The sequence below is a fragment of the Trematomus bernacchii genome, unplaced genomic scaffold, assembly GCF_902827165.1.
Source record: "Trematomus bernacchii unplaced genomic scaffold, fTreBer1.1, whole genome shotgun sequence".
Taxonomy (NCBI): Eukaryota; Metazoa; Chordata; class Actinopteri; order Perciformes; family Nototheniidae; genus Trematomus; species Trematomus bernacchii.
The window spans coordinates 18,607,865-18,619,912 of NW_022987593.1; the positions used below are offsets into that span (position 1 = coordinate 18,607,865).

A 12,048-nucleotide genomic window follows, 5' to 3' on the forward strand; every position below is an offset into this window, starting at 1 on the left:
AGTGAGCTTATGTTTCATGGAGTGAAAATCTAAACTGTACATGGAGTGAAATGTGATGTGTTTAGGCTCTCTCTGTTTTAAATAGACTTCATTGTCTCTGTCAGCAGGATAGTTATTAACCAAGACACTGATGAGGATTTTTCAAAGTTATTTATTATGTGGAATTAAAAAAAAACTATTTGACGAGACTTTTGTAATATCAACAACTCTGCATATAACAAATAAGCATGTACACATAGTTGAAGCAGTAATATAGAGCACCTGACCATCGGCTGGTCTTAACGATAAATCATGTTTGACACCTCGACATGATTCACTTCAAGCTGCCAGCAGCTCATTCTTCTAAACCTACAAGCTGCTGCTACTGAAAACTGACTATAAAAGCTTTAAGAGTTGAACGTGAATATATCCACTTCGCACACATCCTGCACAGCCTCGCTCTCCACAGGGACATTTCAACGTCCTTCTTCTTTGTTTCCATCAGGTGAGCGTCTGAAGAAAATCACAGAAACTTTGTGTAAAGTTACAGCTGGAACTGTGACTCTAAATGTGGAGTGGGCCTGTTTGATCTGATGCAGGAGGCTCTAACCTGACTGGACTTCACACCATGTCTCCCTGCTCCTCTGTGTCTTCTGTCTGTGCTGCAGTGTCTGAGTCGTTCTCATACTCAGGAACAGAGTCCAACTGATGAAGAGAGAGAAGACACAATTAGACCCTCATTCATGAAACCTGCATATACTTTAAGATTTTATAAAACATTTTTCATATTTTAAAGTTGATGCCAATTATTTCTTGGCTAAATTCATTTCTGGTTTCAACTCAGGAAGTTGTCTTTAAACACAAGTTCTCTTCACATTGCATTTATGAGCCACAGTATAGCTTTGACGAAGGGGAAATGTTGTCAATAGGTCCGCTCTCTCTCACCTCGATGTCTTCAGGTTCAGGTGCTTCAGTGGTGGAGCGCAGAGCTTTCTTCTTCCTGGATTAAGGGCAACAACAAATACAGATTTTATTTCATAACAGTAAACTACAACATGTAAGAAGGATGTTTAAACTGATGAATTTATATTGTTGTACCTCATCCACAGACTCAGGAGAAACACAGGAATCAGAATCAAGACCCCCAGAGTCGTCCTGATGATATTCACTGTCATTGTTGAACTCCCTAGAAACATGAACACATATGTGATACTTCTAACTGCTGGATTGATAAATCACATTGTCAGTGTGATCCACCTCTGACACCATGGAGGTTCCTCCCTGAACACTGACATTTTGAATATGCTTGTGTTCATTCATATTACAAAGTGAATCAGGTCTGGTGAATGTAGAGAACTTACCTGTTCCAACACTCAGATGAAAGGTGGAGTTACTACGTCCTAACTCGTTCTGGGCTCCACAGGAATAACTCCCATTGTGTTCAGCTCTGAAGCCAATGATGTTGAAGATCTGTCCTGAAGCTTTTGGAGAGTCTTCATCCTCCTTGTACCAGGTGTAGTTAGCTGCTGGGTTAGCATCACTGCCACAGGTCAGAGTCACAGGAAGTTTTGGAGAGTCTGAAAGAAATACAATAAATCAACAGAAATGAGTAAAAATACATCATGTTGAATAGAAATGAGAAATAGGGGAGCATCTGGAATTTGGAAGTGTATTTTGAGAGTGTTAGAAAAATATCACTCGTCACCGGCTTGGTCTTCAATATCAGGATACATGTATTTATTATCCTTGCAAGAATGGAAGTATTCATCACACACAGAGCTGCATGTCACAGATAGTTCCCTGAATAGTGTCTTTGACATTCTGATATACAAGAGAGTGTTACAGTCACAAGATGGAGGAATATAAAGCAGTATTCTGGCCTTAGTTCAGATTAGCTAAGACCCACGTAAGCAATAAACATGACAGTCATTGTGTCTATCTCCATAGAGGCTGAATCATCATGGTAATCGTTGTCACATAGCTATCATATGCCTAAAGCAGTGTGTCCTGACGCTCTTCTATCATACATCCGGTTACATTCACAGCTACGTAGGGCCTTTGTTATCATGTGCTACTCTGATATTAGAAGAGTACATTCAGTGTTTTCCCAGCAGACGGGTATCGAAATATAAAATAACATGTTGTTGTGTATATATTTAGTTTTCTGTATTATTGCTGGTTTGAATACCCTGAACATACGTGCAGATTTGGGAGCCAATTGTAAACAAAACTGCATTTCCATCATCTACTGTAGCTGCTCTCCATCTCATTGACCTACAGCAGCAGACTGTGAACAAAGTTGTTATTGGGTGCATGATTCTTTTTAAATCATCTGGGTTTAACTCACATTTCACATCAATAGAGATGGATTCAGATCTTATACTCCCCAGCTTATTCTCAGCTCTGCAGTAATACTGTCCAGAGTCAGAGGACTGGATGGAGCTGAGGACGAGACGTGGTCCTTCACTGAGAGGAGGAACATTACGATTTCCATTCTCCTTGTACCAGGTGTAGTTAGCTGCTGGGTTAGCATCACTGCTACAGGTCAGAGTCACTGAACTGCCCTCCTCTATCTCAGCAGAGGGTCTCACTGACACAGAGGGAGGCTTTGGAGCATCTGGAGATTCAGAGAGACCCGTGTCATTCACAATAGTATTTTTTAAATGTTAACATGGCTTTCTCAGATGATGCATTTTGGATTATGGATCAATTTGGATTAATCGATACATTGCTAGGTCATTATTGTCATAAATATCCTTTAAAAAAAACATTTTAATAACAGTAATTTAAGGATTTAGAGATAGCCTTGTAAAGTTAATAACAGTAAATATTAGTTAAATATAACAATATTGAACAGTCGTTTCTCAATTATGTCATCATTAGCAACTCTATAAAATGTGATTAGAAGTTACTGCCAGTTCACTTTTTGTTACCCACTTGTTCCCTGGATCCCATGTAATGTAAAGCAAGCTGAGCTGAAGAAAGTAGTGATGATAAGTAACATCTTCTCTTGAAACAACTAGACAGATATAAGCTTGTTATCTTTAAATAAACTGTCTTACTCACATTTCACATAAATAGAGATGTTTTCAGATGTGCTACTCCCCAGCTTGTTCTCAGCTTTACATAAATACTGTCCAGAGTCAGAGGACTGGATGGATCTGAAGACAAGACGTGGTCCTTCATTGAAATAAGAAAAGTGTGCATTTTGATTCCTCTTGTACCAGGTGTATGTAGCTGCTGGGTTAGCATCACTGCTACAGGTCAGAGTCACTGAGCTGCCCTCCTTTATCTCAGCAGAGGGTTTTGACAAGAAAGGAATCCTCGGAGCATCTGGAGGAGAAGTGTGAACAGTAAATATTCAGAATGTGTTTCTCACTGCATTAGCTCAAAGGGTATCTACATTATTGAACGCTGAATAGCTGCATTTCGAGTCCTTACAGAGCATTGAATGAGGAACTGATTCCAAAATAACCCTAACTTGAAGGACAGTTGTTGAGTATTTACTAATCACATTTTGTAGAGTACACTGAAAACACTAAAACATTGACTTTAATTAAATGTATTATGTCAATAAATTAAATGTTTTTGCATTAGGTGAGTTGAAAGCAATAATATTAAGTTGAACCTAATATTTTTCATTTAAAATGTATATTATTGCTTTCAACCAACCTAATACAATTATGTGTAATTTGTTGACATAATACATTTAATTAAAGTCAACGTTTCAGTTTTTTCACTGTAGCTAAGGAATATATTTTAGAGAAACAACCGTTAGATATTATGTAAATGAATTTAAATATAATGTAATTAATTGTTCATGGGTATTTCTGAATTGTTATTGGTCATAATAAAGTAATGATTTGTCATTGGTTAAATGCCGTTTAGTGTATCACTTAATCAAGTCACAACTATGAATTGAGTCATGGAATTTAAGGATTTAGAGATAGCCTTGTAAAGTTAATAACAGTAATTATTAGTTAAATATAACAATATTTAACAGTCGTTTCTCAATGATGTCATCATTAGCAACTCTACAACATGTGATTAGAAGTTACTGCCAGTTCACTTTTCGTTACCCGCTTGTTCCCTGGATCCCATGTAATGTAAAGCAAGCTGAGCTGAAGAAAGTAGTGATGATAAGTAACATCTTCTCTTGAAACAACTAGACAGATATAAGCTTGTTATCTTTACATAAACTGTCTTACTCACATTTCACGTCAATACGGATGTTTTCAGATGAGCTACTCCCCAGCTCATTTGTAGCTGAACAGAAATACTCTCCAGAGTGAGAGGACTTGATGGATCTGAAGAAAAGCTGTGGTCCTTTTTTGAAATAATAAAAGTTTGCATGTCCATACCTCTTGTACCAGGTGTATTTAGCTGCTGGGTTAGCATCACTGCTACAGGTCAGAGTCACTGGACTGCCCTCCTTTATCTCAGCAGAGAGTCTTGACAAGTAAGGAATCCTTGGAGCATCTGGAGGAGATGTGTGAACAGTAAATATTCAGAATGTGTTTCTCACTGCATTAGCTCAAAGGTATCTACATTATTGAACGCTGAATAGCTGCATTTCGAGTCCTTACAGAGCATTGGATGAGGAACTGATTCCAAAATAACCCTAACTTGAAGGACAGTTGTTGAGTATTTACTAATCACATTTTGTAGAGTACACTGAAAACACTAAAACATTGACTTTAATTCAATGTTTTATGACAATAAATTAAATGTGTTTGCATTAGGTTAGCTGAAAGCAATAATATTTAGTTGAACCTAATATTTTTAATTTAAAATGTATATTATTGCTTTCAACCAACCTGATACAATTATGTGTAATTTGTTGACATAATACATTTAATTAAAGTCAACGTTTCAGTTTTTTCAGTGTAGCTAAGGAATATATTTTAGAGAAACAACCGTTATATATTATGTAAATGAATTAATATCTACTGTAAATAATTGTTCATGGGTATTTCTGAATTGTTATTGGTCATAATAAAGTAATGATTTGTCATTGGTTAAATGCCGTTTAGTGTATCACTTAATCAAGTCACAACTATGAATTGAGTCATTGAATTTAAGGATGTAGAGATAGCCTTGTAAAGTTAATAACAGTAAATATTAGTTAAATATAACAATATTGAACAGTCGTTTCTCGATGATGTCATCATTAGCAACTCTATAAAATGTGATTAGAAGTTACTGCCAGTTCACTTTTCGTTACCCGCTTGTTCCCTGGATCCCATGTAATGTAAAGCAAGCTGAGCTGAAGAAAGTAGTGATGATAAGTAACATCTTCTCTTGAAACAACTAGACAGATATAAGCTTGTTATCTTTTAATAAACTGTCTTACTCACATTTCACATCAATAAAGATGGTTTCAGATGTGCTACTCCCCAGATCATTTGTAGCTCATACTATATGGATGGGTCATGGTTTACATTGTAATGTAGATCCTGGATGTGTAACACGTCTCCTGCTGATGAGCACTGACAGCTAAAATCATGTGTTTAATCATTTTAAACCTTAACATCTTCATCTTGCTAGCAGACTAACTCTAACCCTGCATGGAGACTGTGATGTTAATCACTGTGCACTAAGTATTCTTGGAGATTAGGATAATACACGTCATATTGAGCTGTACATCTCTCTGTATGATAAACTGTTTTTTTTCATTTATAATACTGTTTTTTCACCTCCTTAATGTTTATTTTAAAGTGGGCCCACATCATGATTAAATTATGTTGCAGCTGCCGACTGAGGTTTTTAGTGAGAATCCAGTTTTTTCATCTTGCTCCTGTAACTTGGAATAACATGAAGAGCAATATAAAGCTAACCTTATTTATGATAGATATTTTGTGATGTTTCTTGCTGCCTACCGGATTTTCTGTTATTGTTGATATTTTGTATTTTTACCTCTGATATGTTGTAAATGATGTCTCTACCAAAATCTATTTCATCTGTATGTTGTTGACCTAGAAAGCTTTTTGTTTCTATAAATAATACTGCTGCTCTGCATTAAGAATCAGAAGACTATTGTTAGGTTTCTATCTGAAATTGTCCATGTATTGAAATGTCAGTGTTTGTGTATGAGTGAACTCACACACTATAGGAGAAGAGAAGGCTTCATGACCTTCCAGAGCACAAGAGATAGTGTCTGTGAGTTGAATCCGGCCTTTATAGGAAGATATCGATGTTGTCGTGAATTTCTCTCCGTTCTTGAACCAGACGTAGGAAACACCAGCTGGACTGCAGCTGCTGTGACACTTCAGCTCTGCATAGGTATTATACTGCCGGTAAGTTGTTCTGATCACCTGCACCTGCAGAGCTGGATATGAGGAAAATAAACAACATTATATCACTCGGTCTAAAATGAAACTGATGATAAATATATATACCCATTAACACAACATTCTAAAGTAGGTGAACAAATATGATAACTCATCCAACAGTAATTACAAAAACTCAACTTCCAGTATGTTTTCATTGTATTGTGTTGGTGTATACAGAATACATCAGTGAGTGTTGATCAGTACCTGTGACAGTCAGAGTTGTACCAGGTAAATCACTCCTCCATTCAAAGCTTGGTGTTTTGAATTTGAAGAGATACTGAGCTGAATCTGAGTCTCTCAGGTCAGAGATCCTCAGAGTGGAGCGTCCTCTCTCTGTGTCAGTGATCTGAACACGACCTGCATCCTGGGAGTTTTTACTAAGGTCCTCAGGTTGAGAGGGATTCTGTCCCTGATGACGACGCTCAGGACTGAACCAGAATTTAGATGTAATACATTCATTACTGCTGTACGTGCAGGAAATGTCCACTGATGATCCTTTGGGGGCACAGATACTTCCTTCAGTATAAGTCAGTGTGTTGCTGTCTCGACCAGTGACACCTGAAAAATAAACATAAATGGTAAGTCACATTCCCATACAGTTAGCTAAGGCTTCCACTAGATGGTGTTATGTTAGAATAAGGTAGTGAAGTGAACTCACACACTGAAGGGGAGAGAGAGTCCTCATATCCTTTCAAAGCACAGGAATAGCTGTCGAGATAATTAAAGTCGACCTGAAGAGAAGATGTTCCTGACAGAGCGTTTCCTCCGTTCTTGTACCAGACGTAATCATTATCAGGTAAATCACAACTGCTCTGACACTTCAGGTTTGCACTGTTGGAATATTTGCGTTCCACCTGCACCGAGAGATCTGTATTTGTGAAGAAGGAACAGGAAGGTTATTTAAGAATAAACTCTCAACATTCATGTATTTAAAAACACATCACAATTATATTATTGTTTCTTAAAGTTGAACATTTGGAACTGATTGGTGTTACCTTTGACAGACAAAGTGACTCCAGGTGAACCACTATATTTTCCTCCTGCTCGGTTTGTTTCAAGCCTGAACCAGTACACAGCTGAGTCGCTCTCTCTCAGGTTTCTGATTCTCAGAGTGCAGATGTTGTTTTCACAGAGATTCTCTACACGACCTGCATACTCTGAGACTGTGGTCAGATCTACAGGTTCACCATCTTTCTGTTTAGACCAGAATGTTTTTTCTACTGTGTTTACACTTCCATTCCATGTAGATGGGTATGTGTAGCTGCATCTTATCTCCACTGTTGATCCTTTCACTGCACAGACCTCAGTAGAAGTGTAAGCCACTCCCCACTCATCCTGACCCTGAACCACTGAAACACAGAGCACATCAGAAACTAGAATCAAAGTTAATCTATAAATTGTTAAACAATACTGTCAACAAACAATTTGAAAATAAACATTTTACAAACTTTACTGGGATAAAGCAGAAAAACATGTGAATTCTTTCTAAGGAACTTTTAAACTGGTACCAGTGATACTTTCTTATTTCTTAATTAAAGGGGACCTATCATGCAAAATGCACTTTTGTACGTCTTTTATACATGAATATGTGTCCCCGGTGTGTCAGGGAACTCACCAAGTGTCAGAAAACACAACCCTCTCTATTTTCCTCCATACCCAAATCTCTAAAAACGGGGCTGCAACGGATCTGATAAAAACTGATCCAGATTTGAACATTTCTCTGACGTCAGGACTGAGGAGCTCCGCCTATATGGCCAACTCTCCACCTATCAGGGGAATGAGAGGTTGCCGTGGCATGGTAACAGCATGGTAACAGCATGGTAACACGACGCTCGTAACTCGGCCCCCTCCTTTGCAGGGGGGCGTGGTCAGCTGCAGCGCATGCAAAGACAGGGTGGAGGAGAGCAAAATAGAGCAAAATGAGGCATGGCTAAAATGCATGATCTGTTTGGTATTTTGAAAAAGAAAACGTATAAATATACCTTATATAGGTATGGCCCTACAATATATTATTCAAATATAGCAAGATAGGTCCACTTTAAACCAGGTACAACAGAAGTCCACACAAAAAGTCTATGGTCAGTTTTACAGTCAGGGCAAAGGAAGATTGGAAAATGCCTTCATATAAATGAACAGTGAATGATTAGCGATCACATTAATTAGAATAGTGTGAGATTCTCTGAACAGTTCCCTCTCTGTTCGCTCTGTGGTCAGGTTGCTGCTGAGGTAAGTGTGAACAAGAACAATAGATGCAGAACACTGAGGTGAGAGCAGCTTCTGTCTGATATACAGATAAGAAAAAGAAGAAGACTGCTTTAAACTCAGGGTGTGGGAATATAACACTGAGGTCAGAGAGGAGAGAAGGAACTAGAAGGGTTTGGTGCAGAGGTATGATCGATAAGAGTTGAGTCAATATGTTATGACTTAGAATAAGAATATCTCTCTAAATCACTTAAACTTAATAAAAACAGAGCTGGAGATTCTTTAAGTCGTCTTAAGAAGAAGACAAAGCAAAATGTTTTCACAGAGAGAGGATGGAACAGTTATGCATACACTATATTCTCATTTTAACGCTTGTAAAAGTGATAAGCAAACTGATATTTGATGCAGGTGATTGGAGCAAAGGACAGTGGCAACGCACGACAAGATCTTCAGAATATCCATCAAAAAAACTAGTAACGTCTTTGAGTTTCTACAATTCTACACACAAATACATTTAAAATGTTTCTGCTTTGCCTTTTACACAAATCCATCCCACTTATTCCCACATGTGACCTGATTTTACAAGTCCCACATTTTCCCAGAATCCCCTCTGTTCATGTGATGAATGTAAGTGTAGATGTACAGTACCTGACACAGAGAGCAGGAAGACAACTAATCCACTCGCTGCTGCAGTTAGACTCATAGCTGCTCCTCTCATCTCTGTGAGACTATAAAACATGTCAGATTAAATAATGTTCACAGGAGGTATACAGAATCATTACATCAATAAACTGTTTCTACTCACAGTGAAGGAGGAACCATGTGTTGAAAGATGCCTTTCCTCTGTCACCAATGAGCAGAAGACGGATATCAGACTGTTAAGAGACAAGATTGACTTCCTCTTGAGACGATTAATATGCATGATGAGCCAAACCCCAGTAACACCCACTGCACAAAAAAAATATATTGTTTTTAAAAAGTATACACGTTAACAGAGACTTCGGTTAAACATTTGTTTCACTGCCAATATAACACTGACACCAGAAAAGAGCATTTAAATTGAGAAGAGAATAACAGTTGATCTCTATGAGCACTGAGGACGTCACACAGTCTGCAGGTGTAGTGAAGGAACAGGAATGCATTCACCTGTGAACCCATGAGGCAGTTTAACTGAACAGGATGAAGAGAACTATATTAATTATAAGAGTGGATGGAAAATGCCATGTCATTGTTCTTGGTTTGTTTCTTCTCTGCTCTCTCTGCGGTCAGGTTGCTTAATGTTTTTGAGAAATGCAGAACTTCGAGATGTGGGAAACTTACATGCCTGCCAACATGAACCACTCACACATGGACTGGTAGGACAGACAATGTTTGATAGATGTGGATTAGAAAACAATACTTTAAATTACTTTGACTTGTTTAAGTGGATCAGTTAGAAAAGCAGTGTGCAGAGATGTCTTACTTTAAGTTAACCGCACTGCATGGAACAGACTTCATATGAACCATCAGCATGGCTAGATGCCACTGGAGGTGAGATAGGAAATACATATTATTATAGTTTTGGTGAAATGCCCCCAAAGAGACTTCCACTAGAAAGTGGAGGGAGCTCTCTGAGTGATGAAGCCTGAATGTGCAACAGTTAAGATCCCCCACTAGAGGACAGAGAAACATCAGATACTGAACAGGACCCTGAAACACATTCTAACATCCAACACTGATAGATACTTTAACATTTGATAAATAAACAATTTTCCTGAAACAAGCATTAGAAAGGATTTAAAATGATAAGGCTAAAACAGTTGATCTCTATGAGCACTGAGGACGTCACACAGTCTGCAGGTGTAGTGAAGGAACAGGAATGCATTAACCTGTGAAACCACGAGGCAGTTTAACTGAACAGGATGAAGAGAACCAAATTAATTATAAGAGAGAATGGAAAATGCCATATCATTTCTCTTGGTTAGTTTCTTCTCTGCTCTCTCTGCGGTCAGGTTGCTTCTGTTTCAGAGAAATGCAGAACTGTGAGACGTGAGAAACTCCCATGTCTGTTAGTGTGAACCCAACATGAACACACACATCACACTCATAATCAAGTGGACTGGTAGGATTTGGACACACAGAGTTTAATGATATGAAAAACACATGTTCAATGACTTTGGATGTTTAGGTGGATCAGTTGAATTAACTGTAAACATATGTCCAATGTTTACATTTATTAAAGCACTTTAACATTTGAAAAACAACCTCACAGCATGCAGCAAACTTTATTATGAATGATTTGCATGTTTAGGAGGTAAGAGAGGACATCAGTACTTTAGTAGTTTGGGTGAATTGACCCTTTAAAGCAGACAGTGGAGGGAGCTCTCTGAGTGATGAAGCCTGAATGTGTCTCACTTAAGACCCCCCAGTAGAGGACAGTGAAACATCAGAAACTGAATCAGGACCCGGAGACAATGTACAGTTTAATATTTAACACTGATTGTTTTGGCACATTTAAATGTAGTTTTCGTCGTTATCTCGATGTAGCAGGATAAACTGTTCAGCCCTATCAACACGGGGCAACCTTTCTAAAGAGGGGTCAGTGTCGCTCTTGCTCCCTCTTGCTCTTTGGCACGAAGGCCACTTCCGGGTTCCGTTTACGTGCTTTCTCCGCTGGCACCGGTGAGTTTGCGGTGGCTGCCGTTTGTTGTATGCTTAGCATGACAAGTAGCATACATACTAAATGTGTATTGCTGGTTGTAGACCCTTGCAGGGATCCTGCAGCCCATGTCTGCTGCCGCTGCTTTATGTCTTAAATGATATGATGAATTGGAAATGGGGGACCCTGATGTAAACAAGACGAAAGTCTTTCTCTGGTCTGCATCCCCTTAACAATTGTATGTTTTGAGCTGTACTGTACTGTACCCAATATACAAGCTGTTAATAAACTTTTCAATCAATCAATCAATCAATCTGCTGAACGAAGCTCTCCTGCTGTGTGTCTTAACTTAGCCTGATCGGTAGGTACGCTTTTTGCTTGTCTCATCCTTCCTGAATAATATGAATGTAGTATTATTATCGTAACATCACCTGCGCTGGAAGCCTAATACAGAAAGACGGCTGTTTTGCCTCAACGTCTGTGCTTCACCGCTACACTGCTGCCTGGCGGGTGTTGCTCTTGGCCTGCATCGTCTGTATTGCCTCTTTGTGTCACTGTGCATTACACTACATGACCACATTTTAAACATTGTTATAGTGGACTGTTCGATTAATTTTTGTTTATGATTAGTTATTGCATTGACCCTGTTGAGTTAAGCTTGTTTTGTTTATTTAATTCAATATTAAGTAGATTGTTGGGTTAATTTCCGTTTCTTTAGTTTAGTTGTTTTCGACCCTGTTCTAAACTTGTTTTGTTTATTTCAGTCGATATTAGTTATATTTCTTAGTATTATTGATTTCTTATTGTGTTTATACTGATCTTATGTGTTGGTTTGTGTATTAATTAGTTTTGACTGTTTCCCCCAGTAATGTGTTTTGTTGGCCCCTCTTTAGTTGC

General features: G+C 38.3%; 1 protein-coding gene across 5 annotated transcripts in view; it reads right to left on the bottom strand.

Annotated features, from left to right (window-relative positions):
• Positions 1 to 164: 164 nt before the first annotated feature.
• Positions 165 to 12,048, bottom strand: part of LOC117482045 (B-cell receptor CD22-like) — a 32,963-nt gene continuing 21,079 nt past the window's right edge. Inside the window, exons 2-15 of one of the 5 annotated variants that reach the window (XM_034130017.1) lie at positions 9,319 to 9,461; positions 9,162 to 9,241; positions 7,307 to 7,660; positions 6,970 to 7,179; positions 6,516 to 6,869; positions 6,083 to 6,307; positions 4,192 to 4,458; positions 3,046 to 3,312; positions 2,327 to 2,596; positions 1,341 to 1,556; positions 1,078 to 1,165; positions 925 to 979; positions 590 to 684; positions 165 to 492 (exon numbers count right to left, since the gene is read on the bottom strand). In XM_034130017.1, the coding sequence (XP_033985908.1) occupies positions 601 to 684; positions 925 to 979; positions 1,078 to 1,165; positions 1,341 to 1,556; positions 2,327 to 2,596; positions 3,046 to 3,312; positions 4,192 to 4,458; positions 6,083 to 6,307; positions 6,516 to 6,869; positions 6,970 to 7,179; positions 7,307 to 7,660; positions 9,162 to 9,241; positions 9,319 to 9,335 (2,487 nt within the window). In that variant the 5' untranslated portion in view covers positions 9,336 to 9,461 and the 3' untranslated portion in view covers positions 165 to 492; positions 590 to 600. Of the gene's footprint in view, positions 685 to 924; positions 980 to 1,077; positions 1,166 to 1,340; positions 1,557 to 2,326; positions 2,597 to 3,045; positions 3,313 to 4,191; positions 4,459 to 6,082; positions 6,308 to 6,515; positions 6,870 to 6,969; positions 7,180 to 7,306; positions 7,661 to 9,161; positions 9,242 to 9,318; positions 9,462 to 9,975; positions 10,038 to 12,048 lie in introns of all 5 variants that reach the window. The other 4 variants (XM_034130016.1, XM_034130015.1, XM_034130018.1 and 1 more) reach the window with 4 other exon arrangements.